At 43.0% G+C, this 24578-nt stretch overlaps 1 protein-coding gene and 1 long non-coding RNA gene across 12 annotated transcripts in view; one reads left to right on the top strand and one right to left on the bottom strand.

Moving 5' to 3' along the window:
* Positions 1 to 8638, top strand: part of LOC141424135 (uncharacterized) — a 28453-nt gene extending 19815 nt beyond the window's left edge. For all 4 annotated transcript variants that reach the window (XR_012449024.1, XR_012449022.1, XR_012449021.1 and 1 more), the window contains exon 4: positions 72 to 8638. This is a non-coding gene — a long non-coding RNA (uncharacterized lncRNA). The remainder of the gene's footprint in view (positions 1 to 71) is intronic.
* Positions 3391 to 24578, bottom strand: part of Arhgap26 (Rho GTPase activating protein 26) — a 416522-nt gene continuing 395334 nt past the window's right edge. For 4 of the 8 annotated variants that reach the window (XM_074076754.1, XM_074076752.1, XM_074076749.1 and 1 more), the window contains 4 exons: positions 22558 to 22668; positions 22393 to 22422; positions 16570 to 16661; positions 3391 to 9097 (listed from right to left, as the gene is read on the bottom strand). In XM_074076754.1, coding sequence (XP_073932855.1) covers positions 9009 to 9097; positions 16570 to 16661; positions 22393 to 22422; positions 22558 to 22668 — 322 coding nt within the window. In that variant the 3' untranslated portion in view covers positions 3391 to 9008. Of the gene's footprint in view, positions 9098 to 16569; positions 16662 to 22392; positions 22669 to 24578 lie in introns of all 8 variants that reach the window. The other 4 variants (XM_074076748.1, XM_074076750.1, XM_074076751.1 and 1 more) reach the window with 3 other exon arrangements.

The following is a 24578-nucleotide window of genomic DNA, read 5'->3' on the forward strand; positions in this document are numbered from 1 at the left end:
GGATCAGGGTGGGGAAAAGGGCTGTTTTTAAATTGTTAAATATAAAAACAATTCATATTACATATTTCCAGCCAACAAAGCATGGCTGAACCCTCTGCAGGGGCTGCTCCATACCGTGTGCTCAAGGCTGGTGGGACCTGCCAACATTTGCAGCTGGAGTTCCCGGGGCTGCTCAGAGGACCAAGACTGTGTGCATGGAGTGCAAGAACTGAGGAGCTACTCATCCAAAACGAGTGAGCAAAAGCCTTCAAGGAAGAAAGTTTTCATCAAAACATATCAAGCTCTTATTCCTACCTCTGCAAAACCAGAGCTGAGCATTTCTCAGAGACTGTGCTTGCTGAAGCTCTCTGCTGAGAAGGGGGATTGAGGTTGTTGACATCATTTATGGGGAGGGAGGAGACTGAAGGGGTGGATGGAAAATCAGAAAAGAAGGATAAGTTCCCACCAAATTTAAAGATTTATCACATGTGATAGATTGTGTGGATGCATTTATGTGCAGTTGTGTGTGCATCTCTATAGAGAAAATTTAAAAGAAGTTATAAAAGAGCAAATGGGCTCTAGGAGCAGATAGACCTATGTGGGAGTTTTAGGTTAATCTCTTCCTGAACCTATTTCTCCCTCTATAAAATGGGGGTAATTTCAGTACTTCATTCATATGTCTTGAGGATTTAGTGAGTTAATTAGCACAGTGTCAGATACCTGGTAAGAAAGTAATAAATGTTAGCTAATATTATCAGCACTGAGAGCAAACAGAGGGCCAAGACTAAGGTGGGGTGGGTGGGTGAGGGTGAATGGTTTTCAATTATTCAGAAAGCCCTACCTCCTCATGGTCCAGCTTGGGAGCTTATACCTTCCGCCTCCATTCCCACCTAGCTTTCAAGCCTAAGTGGCAAACTGCTTTCTACCTTTCAACACCCCTCTTCAATGTCACCTGTTTTGGGACAATTTCTCTGATTCTTACTCCTGGCTGGGAAGTGCTACTGTTCTCGGTGCTAGGTATTTACTACATGGCCAATGCTCTAAGTTCCAGAGGGATAGAAGTCACGTCCCGTGCTTTCTGGCATCAGCAGATCCTGGCACACAAGAGGTGGTCAAGAAGCAACTGCTGAATGGCAGCATAAAAATAGTGTGATGGCCAGCTGTTCTCCACTACAGGGAACTCAGAGCAGAAATGGACTTCAGCTGCAACATGGGAAACTTCAGTCAGACACAAAGAATTCCCTTCAGGAAAGTGCTAGATACTGGACAGTTCCTGTGAGACAGTGTGGAATTTTCTTGATGGATCCTTAGAAAGGAGCACGTCTAACATCTGGGGTGATTCTAATGTGGTTTTGTGTGAGTGGGCCCCTGGCTTGGCCTGATGTTCATAAGCAACCCAGGTGACAGTGAGGGTCTTTTGGCTCTAGGCAGCTGCTTATCCAGGTGGTTTCCTTGTGCCAAATGCCAGCAGAGGAGGCTGGGAATGTGGCTGTGTGCCTGAGTGGAGGGCAGAAAGTCTTGTTCCACCAGGCCTCAATCCCAGCTCAGGAGCAAATGGAGTGTTTTGCCAAAGGTCAGTTACTCTAGGTTCAAGTTAATAATTTTAAAAACATCTTTTCACTAACCTATTGCCACAAAATGCAAAGAGGAAGTCCAGCCACAGTGGCAGAACACACAATTGAACTTTAGAGTGGGCACAAGACTGGGGTGGGGGTAGATATGGCTTGGTGAATGAAAGAAGTACCTAAGAATTCAAGTCTTCACTGGCTTGTCAGTTGGTTTTGGGAAGGCATATTAGCTATGTGGATTTTAGTGAATAGAGGCCACAGCCAGGCTCTTGGAGTCAATTACATAAGAAACTGGATAGATGCACGGTGTCACAGAAGTCGCCAGGAGATATGGGATACGGTTTTGATCATTTTAAGGAAAACCTTCCTTCTTTGGTCCCTCCTGTCTGATGCTGGCTGGGTAACAGGGTGACATTTTGAGAGGTGCACTGTGGTGTAGGCATGGCCTCCCCTGAGTAACTTCACCCACCCTGAGCAGTTACTGCCTTGGTTAGACCTTCCTTAGGCTGCTCTGCAGGCGGAGTTAGCCAATACTGATTAACTCAGCACAGTTAATTAGTTGCAGCTTAGGTTAGTGCTATTAAAAGCAGGGCAAGCCAATGACATTGACACATTGGGGTAGGAGAGAGATGTGGTATTTGAGTAGAGACTGAGAAAGAACTGAGAAAAGAAGAAATTAGAGTCATATGACATAATTCTCAAGAGAGCGAGCATGTTTGAGGTCTGAGAAAAAAATCTTTCTTCACACACACTGTCTAACATTTACTTAATTTCAAGTGTCAATCAAGCCCATTTCTAACCAAGGTGCTCTTACAACTAAACATGCAGCCAGAACTAACAAGAGAGAAACACCGAGCAAACCACAGGACGTGACACAGTTTGAGCTCTGCTCTGAGAGGCTGCTAAGAGTGAACTGAAAATGAAAATCTTTCATGTTAGGAAGATGTGAAAGTTGAAATGACTAGAAAGTCTGTTAAAAAGGTTAAGGCCACAGATAAGATATAAACTCACACCACACATTTCACTCTCTCCACAAGGGTGTTAGATACTATGTGTGCCATACTCAGATAGCCTCACCTGGGTACAGAGAGCCCCCACACATATAGGGGGCTTTGGTGCTGGGTGAGATCTCCAGAATGGCCTGCAAGCTTGGTGGGTTCTGTGAGTCTGTGCTGTTCACAGAGGCAAACCAGGGTCCTAAGTAGCAAAGGAAGACAACATAGACAGCTCATGACACATTCAAATAGCCACCTCTTTCTAAGGCCCAGGCACCAACAGAGACCGCATGTCTCTTCCTCCTCCTTCCCAGGCAAGCTTCAGAAGTCAGAAGCCTCACTCTCAATCCTCCAGCTCCCCCAAGATCTCTGCTTCAGAGATGACACTGAGCTCTCTGAGCTTCCAGCTGATGTTAGGAGCTTAGTACAAACCTGGGGTCCCAGGCTACAAGTCAAGATGATTCGATGAATGAGAAAACACAGTGATAGGAGTTTTGGATTTCTGATTATTCCATACTTGTGTTCACAAAGATCCAGAAAAAAGAGTAGTTGAATAAAATGTGTGTTCTAGGAGAAAAGTCAGAACTGTTATGTGGGATATTACTTTTGGGGCTCAATTGTGTAATATGCCTGATTAGCTCATTCTCAAGTATAGTAGCACTTGACCTCTTCTTAAACGGAAAACAAAACTCCTTGGAGCTCCTAAAAAGCCATCCCCGTGGTTGTCACCAGTAAGTGCTGGAGCCTACACTTGTGACCTTTGATCATAGCCTATCTGCTTAATTTGAAGAAATATTAAAATATGTTTTGAGTCAAAACTATCAGATATTCAAGAAACATAGACCACCAAATGGAAAAATCATTTAATTCAAAAATCATACTTCCACTCATTTCATAGGGATTGTCACATAAGCCAATCAAATTTAAGAAAGCCGTTTTAGACGCCACTTGAAATAGTATTTTCTTTATAGATACGCATAGTGACACAAAAGCACATTTTTAAAATAGCCTGAACATGGCAAAACTGCTTTCTAACAAAAGGGAAAGGTTCTATCCTAGTCATAGATAACTTTTTAATTATGGAATTTGATTCTATGCACTATTTTTCAATACTGAAGTTTAAAACAGTGCATTGTTTTTTTAAAAGAAAACATTTAAGTGCCATTTTATAAGTACTTTATTGGTATTATATCACACAGCACTTTACAGTATACTCAAAGGTAGCCTAAATTATGAATTAAACATGCAAATTATTTCTTTTCCAAAATATGGACAAAATATCTTTAGAGTGCTTTGAAACACTGGCCTAGCATTAGCTACAAAGCATTTATGGGTTTGATTTTTTTCTATATGACTTTTAATAAGTTAATAAAGAACATAGCTGCAGATAACTATTTGATAAATATGAACACAGTTTTTAAATGGCACTTAATTTACATCTTTGATCTTTTGCTAGGCAATCACTAGTCTCTTGTTTTTCTAATTCTCAACCTCCAAATCTTCAAGGCTGTAAGGCTCAAGAAATGCCAGCTCGTTTGGGGCTCTATGTGAGTCTGTTTTATTATGGATGTGCTGTACGCAGGTCTGTGCTGTATACACACACACACACACACACACACACAGACACACACACACACACCACCCTACTTTGAAATCATCAGGAGTATCTTTCTTATAGATATGAGGTTGATGGAGAAATCTGCTTATGGGAGTCCATTTGGCTGACTCTGCAGGAATGGTTGATGTACAATGGCCAAGGTGTCTTAGCCTTTGTGCAGCTCCTCTGGGGAACTCCAACATTTTGATTATCAATACTCGGGTTCTTAGTTACTACACTCGTGTGAACTTTGTACAATAGTTAATTTCTACCCTTCCATGGGTCTAGGACTGGGCTCGATCATTGCTCTCTAAAACATATTACCCTGACAGATATTTTCATTTTGTAATGTTCATTTTTACTTTTGTAAAAATATTAGTTCTGAAATTTTTCTGTTACTTTCTCCTCCCCATTAAGAACATTTCATCTTTCTAAAAAGTCCAAAATTCCTTAGTATGGTTCACCTTTCTTTTCCTCTGGTCCTGGGTTTTAATTTCTATCTGATACTTTTTCTCCAATGAACATAGGGGCTTCCATTAGAAGGCTACATTTCAGCAAGGACTGTTTCTGAATGACATTAGGATTCTCTATCTGACCTCTCCATATGCTTTGGGAGGCTCTTTAAGGTAGACAAGTACTGTAGATGGCAAAAGGAAGAAAGCTAATTATTACTTGTTGGAGCCTTGTCTCGGGCAGGCTGCAGGATTGTGCCAGGTTCACTGCTCTGTGCTGCTGTCATTTTGATGCTATAATTACAGAGCAGTAGTTCAGCACCCAGCACATCAGCATGGCTCCTAAACACATTTGAGCACGGCCAGACACATTTTTTGAACACCAGCACAGGGTGTGAGAGGGCAGCCGCTGGCTTTAAAGGGGTGTGGGCAGGGCTGTCAACATAGCCAAATATTGTCAAGTTTGCCAGAGATGACAGATAACTCCTTAAAACATCTAGGACATTCCTTTGAAAGTCAGGTAGCTAAGAGGATCCTTGGTTCCTTCGATATTGGCTACCTACTTGGGCAATGAGGTTGCTTATAAAGCACTCAATACTGAGCAAACATTGGGTGTCATGGTAGCCATTGGGTTACTTGAGTGGCCCATGTCTGTAACAAGTTGGTGACCCAGGCTTGTTTATGCAAACACAAGCCAGAGGATGAAAGGTGCCAACAGATGGTCATGAACAGACAATTATCTTCAGTGCTCTCTCTGCTTCTTGCCCTTTAACTACGGATGCATTTGGAGCCTCTGTTGTCAAGACAGCTTTTAGCCTAACTGGGGTTACCAATGTTTCAAAAGACAAACTCACCTAACGGAGGACTTTCCTTCAAGTTAGAGGTTGACACGCACAACTCGGGAGTCCTGGGAAAGTACCTGAAATGAGCTGACACTAGCATGGCTTTATCTTGCTAATGCAATTGCCAATACTTATTGCTCATTTTCTCTTTCTCTTTCTTGGCCTCTCTGTCCAAAAAAGGCACTCATAAAAAAACACACATTGGCTTTAGAAATACTAAAAGTTGGCTCCAATTCTAGGATACCAGTCAAGTTTGTACTATATATGGTCCATCCTTAATATATATATATTTTGAAAAGCAGGACAGAATTTCATTAGTCTTGAGCAAGTCAGGATTTTACTTGCCTAGGGGCAAGCATTTGAAACTAGTTATCTTCTGATGACATGGCATTGTCAAGTATGGAATTCTGGGAGTACCTGAAGGAGAAGCAAGAGACTGATTTTAATACCAGAGAGATTCAGGCCATGACTGATCCTAGTATCTTAGGGTTAATAATACATTTCTATACTGATACATTTCATTCCCCCAACCTGCCCCAAAGTTTCCTGTTCAAGCAAAAGAGAGTTAGGGATAGGGGCATGGAGAGTGGAAAATATTATTTTTAATCTTCAAGTTCCTTCCTACTTGTTGGCTCATATTTTGAAGAGTTTCTCTAGTTCTGTATCTAACAGGGAGGAGGGAAGCTTGACTGGATAAAGGGAAACAGAGTGGCCATCTGTCATAGGCCCTGCATGGCCTCAGGGAAGCTGGGAAGAGGTTGATTTAAATATCCCATTGGTAGCAGCTCAAATCAGGGCCAACTCAGGAGAGAGGGACATGCTTCCAAGTAGTCAATCTGGGGCTAAGTATCTACAGTGTGTTTCAGTTATGATGAGGCAGGTGACAATCTAAAGCCTCAAAGACATCAAAAGCATTGCATTGGGCTCAATTTGGAAAGCACATGATACATGAATGTGTATACCCCAGATCCCTTTCCAAAATTCTTTTTGTTCCCAAGACTAAGGGGAACAGTTCTGGTGCCTATTGGTATATTCCCTTTCTTCTTGAACTTTCACTGATAGCTTTCTTGAGTCCTGCCTTGGTCTTGTCCATGCTTAATTTTTATTCCCTTATTCAAGGCTAGTGTCTCGCTTGTTCCTGGGGCAAGATCCCAGATAACAGCTGTATAATTCAGAGCTGGGAAAGTGAATAGTGAATTACAATGATGAGTTCCTGTTAACTCTAAAGCCACCTTTAAAACTGCAATGGCACCATCTACATTATTCTTGGGGTCTTTTTGTCATTTTGGGGTCACAGATAATCTAGAGGTAAAAGGAAAGAGCAGAAAAATATTTACAAAAAAGGGAAGCAGTAGCACATCAAGACCTAAAGATTTAAGCAGTCAACCTTTTTTTTTTTTTTTAAACTTACACACATACACACACACACACACAAAATTGCAAGCTAGCTTGGCCTCATTTATAAAGCCTTAGATGATGTGGAGCAAGGTTAAGGAGTAAGGAGTATAGTTCATCTTCTTCTGTCCTGTTATCCTGGGGTACCAAGAAATATACCTGAGAAGAAAAACAAAACAAAAAACTTCCACCCCTGACCCCGCCTATTTAAATCCTGAGCTTCATTTTACTGCTACGTAGGTGTTCTTTGATAACTCACTGCCTGAAGATGCTCTTTCCAAATCCAAATCCAAAGTCCAAGGAATGCTCACAAACACACAGAGATGAAGAAGACTGAACACTATTGATTTGTCAGGCTCACTAACAGGAGCCAACAGACAGCACACAGAAATATCTTCTCTTTTTGCTTGGCCAGAGAGGGACAATGACCTTGGCTCTTCAACCTTGCCTCCTCTCTTTCTCTTTTAAACACACTGGTTCCTCAAGGAAAGCCATTTTGTATGGAACAACTAGCTTAAAGAATATCAAATATAAAACTTTGCCATATAGTATTTCAAATCACTCTATTTACAAGTTTATCATTTTAAAAAAAAGCAAAAGATACAGTAATTCAACACAATTCAAGTTTTTCTTTTCTTCTTCATTAAAGGTCCCTAACGGAATTCCAGAAGCAGGAAACACTGGTGCAATGCTGCCATCCAAAAGGCTCCTGGGAAACATAACAGTTTAGTTTGTCCAGAGTCCCTCTTGCAAGGCATTCACATGTGGAAGATATGACTCTGTTCTTTAGAGGCCAAAAGAATATGAAATGTCCAGATGGAATTTTCCCCATCCAATCAGTCTTCCACAAGACCCAGCCCCTTCCGACAAGGAAATTCCCTTTCTTAGAAGGTACCCATCCACACCCCAATCTTTTGGTGTCTTCCTTAATCACAATGGCCTATGATATTAGTCTCATACCTGGAAAGCCTGAGAATCAATTCCCTTTTCTGGGTGGCAGTGAATGTAACTCTAGGCCATAGGGTCAGGAATCACCCTGAAGTCCATAGGGCACCAGTGCTCAGTGGCCCAAAGACTTGCAAGGTGGCTGCTCAGTGATGGGCCAGAAATAGACAATGGCAAAGGCAAAGCAGGGAGGACATGAGGGAACTAGTCAGAGAGTGTCACCCACTGGGAGGTGGTATTTGCCCCCTAGAAAGCAATACTCATTGCATGAAGAATAGAACTATTAATCTCAAAAGGTTACTAGCAGTTGCTCCAAATATATATCCTGATGCTGCTGAAACTCATTGCGAAGGGAGCAATCCCTGGCTGCTATCCTGTCTGCCCCAGGTAGACCGCTCCAATTCTTTGATCCTCGGCTTCAGATTGTTGGAAGACCATTCAAAAAAAAAACCTACCAATACAGGGGGAAAAAAAGTATGTCATGCAAAGATAGTGTGTTATTTTTTTGATTTGGTTTGAGCGTAGGTTGGGTTGCCATGGTTACTAGGTGATAGCAGTCCTCAGTGACAGAGAAGTTTCTAGCTTGGGAGGAGTGAACGTGGGGTGTGTGAGCTCCTTTGCATGAGAGGACTGAACTGACTTTTGTTGATGATGGGCCAAGGGCTGCTTTAGGGAGGGTGAGAGATTTGAGCTTACATAACCAGGGCTGTAACCCCTCTCTGTCCTGTGTGCAAACAGACCCAGCTGCCTGCAGCACTGTGGGTCTCCAGCATCAGGAGGTGGAAGAGCAAGAGTGTCTGCTGTAAACAAAAGCAGTGGATCTGTCCTGGATCTTGTGCCTGTTTCTTTGCCTTCCCTGTCAAACTCAGCTATGTTGTGTGCTCTTGGGGACTATTCCTAACTTACTTTTTTCCTAAGTTTAGGGGTTTGGGTGACTATTGAAACAAAATCAGCACTCCCTATTTGGAGCACTCGTAAGAACACGACTTTATGGGACTTTCTCTAGATTATCAAAATCAAATGGCTTTTGCTGATTGACTTTTGCTTCTTGTAGTATTGTCATGTCAGCTGAGATGATCAGGGAGAAGGGTGACACAAGTTCCCAGACACATTCATGTTGACAAGTAGCAATAGAGTCAGTCTTCCTGCTTTCTCAATGGGAATGGCCCACAACACTGGAATCTGCGGTTGTCATGGAGACCACAGAAAGCTCAGCAGCTCTGCTGGGGCCCACATTAGAGGAACTCCACGTAGTTCTCAGGGATGAGGCCAGTCTTTCCGTTCAGAGTCCCCTCCAACCAGCCAGGCTCCTGAGATGGATGAACTGTACAGGAAAGGGAGAGAGAGCCAGAAGAGATGATGTTACAGACAGTAGGAGGAGAATGTGTGCTGTGCACTGCGTGCTGTGTGTGTGTGTGTGTGTGTGTGTGTGTGAAGGAAGTTTGGGGAATGAGTGCAGTTCTAGGTCATGTTACATAATTCTAGTACTAGCTAAAACCAGAGGTTCTTAACATTTTGGGGAATGGAAGCCTTCTGATGAAGGCTATTCTGAACTTTTTCCACAACAAAAAGAGAAACAAACCCAGACATTCAAATATTTGCATCTGTAATTTTAGGGGTTTCATGGACTTTCTGAAATTCCTGGTTTAAACTATAAGCAACCAATTTATATTTTTTAGGTTAGGTCAACATTTGTGGTGTTCCTTCCTTCCATCCATCCATCCATCAATCCATCCACCCACCTGTCCATTTATGTACTCACCTCCCTACTCAGTATCAACTCCACTACAGGTGAGAGACTGTGAAGACCTAGTCTTTACTGATATGTAACTCTTCATCATGCATTTTGCTTTCCTTTAAAAGTCCTTACCCTCTGCTTCTGATTTCCTTGCAAATTCCCTCTGTGTTTTCTTTCTTTCATGTTATAGCCTTTGGAGGCCCTCTTTTATTCAACCCACATCCTTTCTTATTTTTCTTTCCTGCACTCTAGAATTTCCCCCTTTCCTATGTGCAAGTCTGAAAAGTGTCCCCTTCCTTCTCCTGCTGCAACTTTCAAAGTTACTGACCATTTGATTTTTCAAGATCCAAAGAATATAGATATATTTCTGTGACGTCACAATCCTTCTCCATGGAAACCATTTATAGTATAAAGATTTTGGAAAAATCCAGCTTTTATTCAACCCACATCCTTTCTTATTTTTCTTTCCTGAACTCTAGAATTTCCCCCTTTCCTATGTGCAAGTCTGAAAAGTGTCCCCTTCCTTCTCCTGCTGCAACTTTCAAAGTTACTGACCATTTGATTTTTCAAGATCCAAAGAATATAGATATATTTCTGTGACGTCACAATCCTTCTCCATGGAAACCATTTATAGTATAAAGATTTTGGAAAAATCCAGCTTTTATTCAACCCACATCCTTTCTTATTTTTCTTTCCTGAACTCTAGAATTTCCCCCTTTCCTATGTGCAAGTCTGAAAAGTGTCCCCTTCCTTCTCCTGCTGCAACTTTCAAAGTTACTGACCATTTGATTTTTCAAGATCCAGAGAATATAGGTATATTTCTGTGACATCATAATCCCTCTCCATGGAAACCATTGATAGTATAAAGATTTTGGAAAAATCCAGCTGAGTCTGCAAAGTAGTCAATAGTAGGAAGGAAGAGAGGTAATTGTTGGACTCAGAGGTGGGCGGTGTTTGTGCTTATGAACCGATGGTTTATACACTGATCGCTCTGGGGTAAGGCAGGGCATTTACTCTAAATGTATTAGGAAAACTCCAATTATCAGAGATTGTTAGGAAAGAATGAATTTCTCCCCTTGTTCCCTTCCTGGCCTAATTAAGTGACTTCCTGAGCTTGTTTTAGAAAAGCATTTCTGTCCCAACACTACTATAATTCTAGTTTCAGTTTATAGGGAAAGAAGTGATAAGAAGAAACCAAAGAAAGTAAATGGAGGGAGAGCAAAAGGACTGGCATTGAGGCATAGAGAAGATAAGACTTGTACAGACCTTAAATGGTTCCTTACAAAAAGACTATTAAACATCTATTAGCTGGCCTCCAAAATGGTACATAATTTTCCACTAGCAGGCTTCACAAATAAAGCCAAGGCAAGGACACTGTAGATACATGGCAACCCACACAACAAGTAGTCTGAAAAGAAGTACATGGGAGAGCACTTAGAAGCACTTAGAGACAACGTGGCCTCTCCAGTTACCAAAGCTCTCCCAAGCTGCCCCTTAGCAACACCCAGATACTTCTGTCCTCTGCCTGCCCACCCAATTGAAGCTGCCAAGAATACTTCCATTTCTGTGCCTCTAAAGGGGTAATAAAATCTTTCCCCATTTAGTGGATTCTTGTGTAGATTAAAGAAGCCAGCATGGATAAAGCATTCTGCATAAAACTAGGCACATCATAAATGCTCAGGTCAGGAGAGTCAGCAGGGTACCCTTACAGCTCATCAGATTCTCTCCTGGTAAAACTCAGGTGAGGGCCTGGTCTCCACAGCCACTGAAGCTTCAGGAAATCTCAGCTGTTCAGAACCAAGACAAGCAAATCAAATCCATTTCCCAAAACAAATGACCTAGAAGGAATAAACCACCTACTACCCAAATGCATATATACACACACACACACACACACACAGACCTCTCCTACTTTATGCACAGCTCCTAGTTGAGTTGTTGCTCAACAGGATGTACTATGTCCACCACTTTCAGACATTTTTCCCTTCTGGGCCAGCTATTCAAACAGCACAGTATTGAGGTGGTAACATCTACAAACATTAGAAGTGGGACCTGCAGACTAAGGGAAGAATCAGAGGGAACAAGGGGGGCCCTTCAAGCTAAAAGGCCAGGCATGCTGGCTCATGCCTATAATCCCAGCTGTGCAGGAGGCAGAAGTAGGAGGATCACTATCCAAGGCTGGCCCAGAGAAATAGCAAGGGACCCTGTCTGAAAAATAACTAAAGCAAAAAAGTCTGGAGTGTAGCTCAAGTGGAAGAGCACTTACCTTGAAAGCACAAAGCCCTGAGTTATCAAAAAAAATCCTGAAATGCCAGAAAACCAAACAAGTACAACAACAAAAAACATTCCTGGGAATGGGAGACTACTAAGGCCCTAAGATGTGAAAAAGCTTGGTGTCATTTTACAACAGTGCTCTGAAAACTTCTCACAAAGGGCCAGATAGCAAATGTGCCTCTCTTTTCAACTCTGCTACTGTGGTCCCTTAGATAACATGTAAACAGAAACTCATGGCTGGCTGTTCCAATAAAACTTTATTTACAAAAACAAAGTGGCAGATTGGATGTGACCAGCAGGTCAAAGTGTCTCAACCCCATTTCAGAACATGAAGTGACCTGTGAGACTAGTGTGACAAGTATAAGAAGAGGTCAGAGGGGCAGGAGCTGAACAACAAGGGCCTTGTAAATAATTCTCAGAACAAGAGAGGCCAGTGGAGTACTACAAGCAGGGGAGTGACATGATGCACTTTCTAGTGTTTGAAGGTCACTCTGGCTGCTCTGTAGCTAACAGGTGTAAGGGGCAGAGGGGGCACAGGGGAGGCACAAGGCCCATCAGAGGTTGGTGGAAATGCTTGGGGCAGAAGAGGGGGCTGAGTGTGGGTGTGGCAATAGAGACAGGGAGGGAGGCTGGGAGTCCCCCAAGTTGCTTTCCTACAACCCCGCTCTACTCCCAGGCAGCTCAGGGGCACTCTGGTGAAGATGCTCTCCTCCAGCAAAGGCACCTAGGACACCCCTACATGGCACTGCACCCCTACACAGCAATGAAGGGATCTAGCTCACCTCAAGCCATGACAACAGTATCCCAAGAAGCCAATTCTAGTGACAGCCATGTGAATTTCCAGGCAGCTCTAATCATGTTGCTTCCAGGTGCCTAATGTTCCTGAGAACACAGCCGTCTCTCAGCCAGTTACTGTCTGAGGCACTCCTCGTCTAGTGGACATTTTCCTAGTAGATCGGTCAGTACTGACATTGAGTTATTTCCGAGTATCACATCTCCATCCCCCACTGCAAAAGTCCAAGAGGTGACTAAGCAGCTGCTCCAGAGTTGCAGCCAAGCCCCTGGAATCCCAAGGCTGAGAGATTTAATCATTATGAAACGGCAGACTTTCGCCTCCATGAGTCCCTCCCTCTTCCTCCTGATTCCTTAAAACAGACCCAAAACACAACATGCACACCTGTGCTGAGCAATCTAAAACTGTTATGAGGAAGTTTCTTTCTTCCGATCAGTCTGATAGTTTAATCCAAGCTGAAGAGTCCTACCTAATACCTCCAGCACTAAACACATGAGAGGCAGAACAAGGAAACAGACCCCTGCCTACCATGTTAAGTGCTTCTCCTGTAGAGGTGACGGGAAGGGCAAATAGGGTATATGTAGCACGTCCTTCTGGATAGGACCCAATGAAATATTATCAGCCAAACCAAACACGAAAGTGGATTAACATTTTGTCGGGTTCATCTTTGACTGCAGCTCAGTCAACAGTGAGAGGTGTTTCCCTTCGGGTTTAATGGCCCTGCTCTTCAGGGAGTTTGAAAGGTCACTGACATTGCTGGTTAAAAACAAACTAGTGTCAGTGAACTTGGCTGTGACTCCTGAAGATCACAGGAAGACTGGGGCAGGTCTCTGACTCAAGCTCTCATTTTTCTCTATAGGGTTTATGATGCCAAGTGGTGAGGTGGGAGTGCTAATAAAGCATGCCAGGCAGAGTACTTGCAAGGAAGAAGTCCTGGCAATTAAAAATCACCAAAGTATGTTTTCTTTCTTTTCACTTTTGATTAACTATTTAAGTGATTTCAAAAAGAGACTTAAAAATGAAAATGAGGATGTAAAATGGTAAAACCTCTTGGTAAAATAGTTTGGCATTTCCTCAAACAGTAAAATCCAGCAATCCCACTGCTAGGTGCATTACCAAGAGAACTGAAAACTTATGACCTCAAAAAACTTGTACATGAATGTGAACAGCAATATCATAATAGTCAAAAAGTGGGGATAATTAACTTATGAAAGTTTAAATAAAATTTGATATATCCACACAATGGAATATTATTTAACCATAAAAAGAATAGAGCTCTGATACATGCTATAACATAGCATATAAAACATATAAAGCAAAGAAAGCCTGCTACAAATATCACACATGGTATAATACTATTTGTATGAAATGCCAGAGCAGGCAAGTCTACAGACACAGAAAATAGATTAGCAGTAGTTCCCTTAGGCTGGATGGAGGATAGCTGGGGGTAAGTGCGGCATGATTGCTAAAGGGTATGGGGTTTCTTTGTGGGTTGATTAAAATGTCCTGGAATTAGATAGTGGTGATGGTTGCAGAGCTCTGAATATACTAAAAATTACTGAATTAGGGTGGGTATGGTGGTGTACATGTGTGGTTCCAGCTACTTAGAAGCATAGGTCTCTCTGTGGCCAGCCCTGGGAAAAAACATGAGACCCCATCCGAAAAATAACTAAACCAAAAAGGTCTCAGGGTGTGACTCAAGTGGTAGAGCACCTGACTAGCAAGTATGAGGCCCTAAGTTTAACCCCCCCAATACTGCAAGAAAAAAAGCCACTGAATTAATTACACAGTACATTTTAAATGGAAAACTTTTTTAAATGGATATCTCAATAAACTTGTAAAAAATGGAAGAAGGGCACACTTAATAAAAAGAACTGCAAGTAAGACATGTAAGCACATACACACCCCACTCAGAGGTCCTCAGTGTGGGTAGAGTAAACAGCCGGCAGGAGCACAGCTTTAGCCTGGGATTCGCTACAAACGTCAGATCTGATCATCTATGGGCAAGAGCCCTGCTCCTGCTGCCACAGGGGAACAGAGGCCCAGCAATGCAACCCATTCTGGTTTGTTTGTCATGAAAGCTGTATCATATTATGGCTGCACTGTACTCCCCCACCTGGGCTGGGGTGGGTGACATTCATCAATGATACGGTTTTTGACAGACCCACTGTACTTGCCAGTCTGCTGGGGTCTGAAAGCACTAGTTGCTGACAGAGAAGCAGCTTCTCTGATTCAAAGTAAATGGAGCAGAGCTTAAAGACAGTGCTTTAGTTGGAGAACCATGAAGGGGCATAAAGGCTAAAGCAGCACAAGCAGTTCTGGGCTCATCCTGACTCCTGCTGGCCCAGAAGGCCCAGGGTTGAGTGTGACCTGGGAGTCTCCCTGTGTTCTGTATTGTGTTTCCCATTCTGTCCATCCCAGGCTTGATTACTAGCTTACTGTGGAGAATGCAGGAGTTAGGCACATAGGGAGGCTGGTCCTCAGGAGCCCATCTCAGCTCTGACTTGGACTGTGAGGCCCTTCCACATATGGCCAGGACCCAGGGAGTCAAAGTAGAGTGCCTACAGCCCAGCTAAAAGCCAGGTTTGGTCCATATTAGCCAAAAAGGAAAAACTGCCCTTGTGAACTGAGAGTGTTAGGGTCTTTTCCTAAGATGGATGTAATGATCCTAACAATAATAGTGATAATAGCATAACTGAGTGCTTCATGCATGTTAAGTCCACTTCAAACATGTGAAGTATATTATCTCCAATTTCCTCTTACAACCCCTCTAAGGCAGGCAGTGTAATCTTCTAAGACAGAGGAGAGAACCGGGACACAGAGAGGTTACATCACCGCTTGTGGAGGTCACACAAGAGCAAGTGGTCAAGCTGAGGCGTGTGCTATGGTTTGGCTCTACAGTTCAGCCTTTTCCATGCTATTTGGGTGTCTTGGCTGTCCAGACCCACCACATACTGCTAGATGGCAGTGAGGTGGGGGAAGTGGGATCTAGATCAATGCAGGGCTGCCTGCAGGACAATTCTGGACCTCCCCGCCGACTGCTACCTGAGGTCAGGGAGGCAGTCAGAGAAAAGGTCCAGGTTCTGAAACCAGGTAGCCTTTGTTGCCTCCTATGAAGAAAAACAGAACAGACCCTTTGCCCAGGGATCCAGGAAGGGTAATCCCAGGGGAGAACTTTGCCTCCTGGGGAAAACTCAGCTGTTACAGACTTGGGCTTTTTCAACAGAATCCTTATTTTTCTTTTAGGTAAATGATAACTGATGACAAATAATGACAACTTCACTTAAAACTATGTTCTTGAGGAAAGTAAATAAAAAGGTTCAAGAAAAAGAGTGCACTAAGTTAAGTACTAGTTCCCAGTTTTATGGGGTGCCACGGATCCATTCTCACTGGATTCCTGAGGACACCTGAGCAGGACAGCTGGCAGTGAGCAGGGTAGCATAACTGTGGGGAGTCTTCTGTATGTTCCCCAAAATTAAGAGGAGAATGAGCAGGAACCAAGGGAGGCCCACTGCCCCAGAGACTGTCATTTCCTGCCCTCTGGTCTTTCCTGCCTGCTGAGGACAGTGCACTCACCTTCCCAAGAGGAAGAGACACAGAGCAGATGGCCTCAAGCTCCACCCTGTGCTCTGCTCACTATACCATCCCCATTCCCTTGTCTTCAGCCTTCCCTCTGTCCAGCCCCTAGACTGAAAGCTACTGCCTGGTACTGGTACTGGGTTGAGGCCTTTGCAGGCATAACCTCATTTAAGGTAGACAGAAACACAGTGAGTGGCTGATTACACTTGTTTACTCTTGGTAATGCTTCCAGACTCTTGTTGTCATTCTCTTATTCTGGGAAAAGATTCACATTCATTCATTTTCTCTCTCTCTCCCTCCCTCTCTCTCTCCCTCCCTCTCCATTCTGTTGAGGTTTCTCCATAGGCAAACCTGGAAAATGTCAGTATTTTTTTTTCTGTCCTGGGTACTTTGGCAAGAGATGGGGACTCACCATTATCGAAGACTGTGCCCGCTGTGAACGAGAGTTCCGAGTCATGCTCAGCTTTGCAGGCGTACAAGGCCTTTGCCTTCCGGAATGGTGTGCTGTGTGGAAATAGGAGTTTACGTAACATTTTTTTTCAACCCCAGAAAGCCCCAGTTATTTCATCTCTCTTCTTCCCCTTCCCTGCAAGCCACCTAGTCTTCTCTCATGGGAAATGGGTGGGGAAAAATTGCAGAGGCCACAGGAGAAATAGTCAGAGAAAAGCTGTAAGTTCCAAGAAAGCATACTTTCCCAGGGGTCACCTTGTGCTATATTAAAACTTTACCTGGGAGTTTCAACAGCTGAAAGTGGGAGGGCAGGCAGGGCCCCATTTCTGGATTAGGAGGACTTTGTGGGGGAGGGAGGGAAGTGGAGGCAAAAGGAAACTCCAAGCTTCTCTGGAGAACACTCCCGACAGACTCATGCAAGTTGGCAAGTTGGCAGTGCTCAGTGAGTCAAAGAGAAATTCCAAAGCCAGGTTTTGGTCCCAGGCCGTGCGTGGACATAAGCTATCCCAGATGTTCCTTATTTCTCTCTAGGCTGGGCCTTGCTGGTAGGGCAGTATTCCAGAGGTGGAACTCTTTGGTCCCCAGGGAAGGGCAGGGAATGGAGAAGGTATGTGTGAATACACGTGCTTACCACTATTGAGAGTGTGCAGAGGACGAAGAGGGGAGAAAGGACATTTTTTTTCTTTTTTTGTCTTCTCTCATCCAGTGAGAGCTGGCAACCATTCTGTGCATCAGAATCACCTAGGGAGCTATTTAAAAATTGCAGGTATCTGGGTCTTTCTGACTTGGTACAAACATAAGCACCAGAATGAAAACAAAGATATTGTGTGGGTGTCACTCTCCAAGTGATTTTTATATGGAACCAGGATTAAAAACCATGGTTCTAGAGCAGAAGGTGGCAAACTTTTTGCAAAGGCTTTCTGTAGATTTTGTGGGCCACCTGTGGCATGAAAGTAGCCACAGACAACATGCAAAGGTTCCAATAAATCCTTATTTACCAAAAACAGGGACCAAAATTGACTTACTCTAGGCCACAATGTGCTAACCTTGGTTCTAGAGTAATTTGTACAAGCAGGTAAATCCTATTACCTTCTGTCAGTTTTGACTTTGATAACTGACTAGTTTCAAATAGTCTACAAACTTCTCAAGGGTCAGTATGACACTTAATTGTCAAAAGTTGGCTTTTTATTTGCCCAAGTGGTCTTCATCTTCCAAGTTATTTGAAGAAGTACACTTAAGGGTTCATAGGCAGAATTTAAAAAGGGGGCAGGGAGGCCCTTGGGGCTAGAAACTTATTTAAGGGATATATGCCATCTGTTTTTATCTTTACTCGACTAATGGAGAGCTCCAAAGAGCTATGATGCTAAGGCTTCCAGGATGCACTGATTTCTAGTGGCTGAATGAGATCTGACTAGAGAAGCATCTGGTCTCAGCTAAGGTGAGGCAGAATCAGAGGGGATAGGGTATCTTGGGTCAGTCTAAATTGTTATTGCTGGGTGTCACCAAGTACAGCTTCTCTTTGGGAAAGAAGAGCCACAGATGGAAACCTAAACCAGGGCCAAGCCTCTAAACCTTCCAGTCTTGGTTCCATGAAACCTGGAGGAAAAATGGCTTAGAGTCTGGTATTGTAGGATGATCAGAACAAATGATTATCTGGAATTTGTTGTCAGAGAACAATAGTTTACTGTTCTCTGGTTTTCTAGTAACCAAGTGATGATGGTAGGGGGTGGGACGACGAGGGGAAAACTGGAAAAATGGAGAAAATGACATGGTGCCACTGGGAATGAAGGGAAAAAAAGCCATAAACTCCAACTGGAAAATAGCTCTTTGTGTGTAATTATTATTAAAGAATAAAGTTTGGGATAAGGGGTATGTTCTGTGATCTAACTAAACCAAATCTGCATGTTGTCTAACAAGTGTCAAACATCCAATGTACAACTTTCCTAGAGAATAATAAAGTCTGTTTTTTGTTTTGCCTTTCTGAAGGGGGTAGAGAGCAGAGCAGATAGAAGGAACCACCTGGCTGTGAAAAGGGCTAAAACAACCAAAAAAATTATACTGACTGGCAAACAGTTGCAGTCAGTTGCAAATGTTGTTGCATTGTCACAACATGCAAAGTGGATGGAGAATCCAGGCCAGAGGAGCCAGGGCCTTAGAGACCAGGTTTTGAGGTACGATTACTGCCTCTTGAGGGCAGGGTAGAACAGGTGGATAAGGTGCAAAGAGACCAGGGAAGGCGAGGACTCTCTGGCTGGAGTTTTGTTGAGGTTACTTGTTAACCTCATTAAATAAAGGTAATGGGACAAAATGGGCAACCTAGGCAAATCAGGCAGAGAATCTGGAGGCAGAAAGCAAAGAGCATGGTCTCTGGTACCCAAGATGGTCATTCAAAAGGAGTAATTTCCTACCAATATTAGTTTTTTGGAATTAAGTAATGAAGTGAAAGGAAATAGTACATTGAAAACATAAACAAAGGTCAGAAAGGGCCTTGTTTTCCTCTCTACTTAACAGTCTATGGGAGAATCCTCCCCTTACTCCCTTAGGATGTGCATAAAAGGTAGGGGATGGTAGAGAGGTGCTTTTATTTATTTATTTGCTGTGCTGGGGATCAAACCAAGGGCCTTGGTCAAGCACAAGCATTCTATCGTTGAGCTACCCCTCTGCCCTAGAAGAGGTGCTTTTAAAAAGGGTTGTTCCTGCTCCTTGTTCCCAGGAGTAGGGTTGCCAAAATATAGGACATCTAGTTAAATTTGAATTTCAGATAAATAATGAACACTTTAGTATATGTATGTCCCCTCAGTATATTCATTTACCAAATTATTTATTGCTTGTTTTTAATTAAAATTTAACTGAGTATACTGTTTTTTTTTTAATTTGCTAAATCTGGCAATCATAACCATAATCTTTTTAAAAGTTTGTCATTCAAACAAGTTCAGTGTCCTACAATTCCCTTTCAAAAGCCTGGGGAGTTAGCTTTAGGTAGATTTCCTACCAAAACTGTTGTTGGTAGAAAGTTTGTGTTTGTAGGCCTTGGCTCTGACTGAAAAAATAAAAACCTCTACAAAGTACATATGGTGCTTAGGCTCTCTGCAGTACACCTCAATACTGGACAAAGACCCTGGGTTGGTTTCTGGTGCTGCTGTCACAGCACCCTTCAGCCCTCAGTCAGGCTTCAAGGACATGAACAACTCTGGATCCTCTGCTAGTTCAAATTTTAATTTTCGCCTCTGAGCATGGCATGAGGCCAGGAAAGCACTCAGAGGAGTTTCCCTCAAATGCCCTTGCAAGCTTGCAGAATGACAACCCACTCTCCACAGTGCGCAGTATCGGGGGTGTGCCAGCTAGACTGGCAGGCTGCAGTGGCTTGATTGTGAAGGCACAATCATGTTATGGGTATGAGACTGGGAACTTCCCAGGAGGCAGGCAGGCAAGTAAGAAAAATGTGAAGAGTACTCCTCTGGTGCTCTTGCTCTTCTGTGCTGTAAAAGGCAGCTTGAGCTAACAAGCTCAAAACATGGTTGGAAGAGAAGCCATTTTCAGAGGAGACATCATGCAGAAGGTCATGGGACCATTAATTAGGTCTCATTCAGAATTTATTTTTAAAAGCCCTGCCCAGGGAAGGAAATCTGAAACTTCATATCCTGTTAGTGGATTTGGAAAAAGGCCTCATTGGACCTAAATAATGGGCATATGACCCCATCTCTTGGTTGCACACTGCAATAGCAGTCAGGGGACTATACCCCTCTCTGTGCCTCTGGTGGGCTGCCTATCTGTGCTTGTCTTGGCACACACACTTGGCTCAGGGACATTTAATTCCAAGCCCTACTCTGCCTAACCTATTTCAAAATGGCAGCTTCCTAAAGGGCTGTGGAACAGAATTGTGGAAATAGTGCTATTCCAACAATGGCCAGAGGGGAAAGTACCAAGTAACCATCAGGGGAGCAAGTCTATTGTTACCTTCCTCTGTCAATCTAGAAATATTTTGGGAGGTGGAAAAGGGTAGCTGGGCAGGGGAAGGAGAACAGGATGGGTAGAGGCAAATACCTTAAGATGGAAGGGAGTAGAGAGGTAGAGATGTTTGACAAGCAACCGGGTTTCATAATTCAAAAGCAAACATCTTCAAAGCAGAGAGTGTGTTTCATTTTTTAAAGTGAATTATTCCATTGTCCAGAGTCCCTTAACCTATTTTGTCCCAGGGGCCAATGTTTGAAGAATTTACTCCCTTTTGATGAAAATGAATGAGTCCCATTTTCCTCATGCCAGAGTCTCTTTAAGTGAGTGAGGCATTTTGGAGGTGACTGTCTCTGGTCATTGTAATTAGCTCTGGGTCCTCATATATAATGAGTGATCTAACTTACATAATTTATACCATTTCTGGTTTCCTAGTAAGTAAATATCTTCCAAAGTACCCAGAAGTTGTCACAATTCTGAATTTTTACCTTATTTACAGGGTGAGGAAAAAAGAATATACTGAATGAAGAGCTATCTTTCCCATCATCCAAGACAAAGCTAGGTGAAAAGGTGTATCTAATATAGAAAAGCAGCCAGGCTTCGGGGCTGGTAGTGGCATGGAAACTTAACATTGGGGTTACCCATGTGTTTGGAGCAAGAGGGCTGGGTCGAGGGGAGAAAATGCCCCAATTCTGTATTGGCTCTCATTTTGTAAAGTGACCATGTTTAAGTCACCTCTCCATTTTCTTTTTCTACCATTGGGTTCTGGCCATTTCTTTTCTCATTGCCTCAAGAAGATAGAATGAAGCAAAAGATGTGAAATGCCTGGGGGCAGGGAAATAAAGGTGTGTATATTTCTGTGTATATAAATAGCATGGGATTTCTTTTTTTACAAAGTCAGAGTCAGCTTTATAAATTATTTAAGCTTCTCTGCTGGACCTGCCTCTTATGAGAAAAAGATGGATGAGAAAATCCTGCCAAAGCCTCAAATGCTTATAATGGTTGTAACTGGGCTATACATTTGGTTCTCTGAAAGTAGACTAAGTTTGAAAGGGACCCATGATTGGGCCTACACAGCAGAGGGATTCTGCAGGATCTTTATTCATTCTTTTACTGGATTTGGAGAGCTTCTTTCCTATAAAGCATTCCAGAGCAAACAAGTGTGTCACTTAACTATAGAAGTCACCAAGGCAGTGAAAACTGTAGCATGACCCTTGGGGAGAACTAGGTTAAGCTGTTCACCTTCAAAAAGAGATGGTACCTGTTTCCACAAATACTCAGGATTCATGACACAGAGCCTGGGATCCCAGGCTACTAGAGTATAAGGAGAAAAGGAGGCATAAGCCATGAGCAATTTAAAGAGAATTTGCTTCATGTCTCAATCTTTTATTCTGTGTTATATTCATCTCTCACCCAGTGGATCTAGTCTCAGAGACCAGGCGTCACAGTTCAGGGCTCGTGGCCCAAACCCACAAATAAAAGTTTCCTAATGCTACCAGAGAAAAATGAGAGAAGAAAAGGCTGGCCCATGTCTCAACACTGTTCCATTGAATACTTTCTTAAAGTACAGAGAGTCAAAATGAATCAGAGAGCCATCAAAACAGGAACATCATTCAGGAGGTATCCTATCCCCAAACTCCAGGCACCAGAGGTTAATTCAGAAACGTGGGTTAAGGTTAGAAAGGGCATGAAAAATGCCATGCAGGGCCATGCAAATGGACCCTCCTGGCTTTGGTCTCTTAGGATGGAACCACAGGTGAGCAGAGGAGGTCACTGTTGTCCCTGACCAGCTTTGGATAAACGGCAACAGATTGATCATCATCCGTGGTTTTACCTGGAGTCGTCACGAACTGCTTCTTCTGGCCTGTCAAAAAGCAAGTGCAGGTTTGGATGGCAGGGAACAAAGTTGACGAGGAGGCTGAACACTGCATGAAGAGAGGACCAAGCCAATGAGAGAACAACGGCAGCAACAGAAAACCAAACAAACCCTGCAACAGACCTGATGGGGGATGAGTCGCTGGACGTGGATGAGGTGGGCATAGGGCTGGATGGCGCCGAGAACATGGGCCAAGATGGCGAGAGGGGTGAAGTTGGGCTTGGATTCGGGGGGCTGCAAGACATAACAACCAGAAAACTTGTCAGCACACAGGGAAACCACAGTGGGAGCATGGGAGGTTCATGGAGGCCAAATGATGGTTGCTGGAGTACAATGCAGAAGCACTGAAACGCAGGTACATATTGCCAGTGCCAGGTCACACTTCTCCAGACTAGACCTCCACATCTTCCAAGGAATGCTGGCTCTGAATTCCTCAGAGTGAAAACATGTCTCTTTGTTCTGTAGGACAACTGCTTTTTAGGTGATAGGAGCCTCTTCACTCATGCCCATTGGACTGCTGACCATCAGTGAACAATGCCCTGTACCCATGCACAGGTGTTTCCACACCTGCATCCTATCACCCAGCCTTGTTCTCACACAGGACTCAGTCATAACCAGCCTTCAGTGTCACTGTTATATGTTGTTAAAGTTATGTCTCAGCAGAAATGACCCTTTTTTTCTGGGTCACAAAGGCCATTCAGCCAGAAAACAATTTCTTGCTTACATTTTTAACTAAATAGGCTGTGTGCCATTGGAGAGTTGAAGCACTGCAGTAGAAACATGATGGGGAAGGAGGCAGTATGGACACACACCTCCATGGAGACAGCATGCAACTGTGAGGTTTGCTGTCCTGGCCTGCCTGCCTTTCTTCTTTCATGGATTTTGGGCATTCAGCTGCTCAAAGAAAAACCCCAGTGGAAAGTTAATTGAAAAAAAGTAATCAAAACCTTCAATTTGTCCATTTGGTTCTTTGATGGGTGGCTGATCAAGGGTTAGGAGAGGAAAGGTTGAAGATACTCACTAAAATATGGTTTGTGGATTTTCATTGGCTATGCTAGACTGCTGGCTTACTTGACAAATTATACAACAACTTGGCAACTCCATGACAAAACATTAAATCAAACACTGATGGCTGAGAACATGTAGACACCAACCAGCCACACCACCACCTTAGTTGTCTGCTGGACTGTTCAGACTAAGCACCTGTTGGGGATGAAAATGACAGAAATCCAATCCAAAGGGAAGAGTTTTTCTAAGCAGACTGTGATTTAGCAAGCACACATACATGTTCTACTTAATGGGACTTCCCCAGGATTACAATAATTCAGATATGAGACCCCCTAATGATCTTTACTACCTATTGCTATAACATGAACCCCTACAGAAGCATATAGTAAAAGGTTTGCCAGTTATCCTCAGATGAATATGATTAAACATTTACCAGATGTTATTATATGTATTATATTTCTAAATGTAAATCCTATGAGAATGGAGATTTTATCCCTTTTTGCTCATTGCTATATCTCCATTGTCTAAAATAGTGCATGTAGTTATTTAATACATGACTAGTAAGTAAACTAATGAATCTCACTAAACTCACCCAACAAGCCTACACACAGGCACTATTAAATTTCCATTTCACAAGTGTGAAAACTTGGGCTATGGTGAGGCTTGCCTGAGGATACATAGCTTGTACGTGGCAGGGCTGGGGTTCAAAGTTCAATCCCTGAGCTGTTGGTACCAGTGTACTGTCTCTGGGATAGCAGGTCTTGCTCTGTTCCTTTAGGCTCTACCAAGCTTCTTGACAGACCCAACCATAGCATTAACAATCTTCCTAATCACTGACTTATCAGTTTCCTTTAGATACCCACCACATTTGCAAGAGAACATGGGAATGCAACAACAGACAGACTCAACACAGTATAAATTCCAACAGACTAATAGAGTCATATAGCACATGGAATTCATGTAGGGGAAGAAAGTAAATTCAAAGGATATGATTCTTTTTTAAAACATTTTTTGCAAGCCAGTGAAGATTCATCATTGAGAACCAAGAATGATGAAGACAATAAGTAGGATTTGCTAAGGTCACTGACTTCAAAGAACTTAAAGTATATTTGACAAGATGAGACAGATTAAAAAAC

The sequence above is a fragment of the Castor canadensis genome, chromosome 6 (assembly GCF_047511655.1).
Source record: "Castor canadensis chromosome 6, mCasCan1.hap1v2, whole genome shotgun sequence".
In the NCBI taxonomy this organism is placed as follows: domain Eukaryota; kingdom Metazoa; phylum Chordata; class Mammalia; order Rodentia; family Castoridae; genus Castor; species Castor canadensis.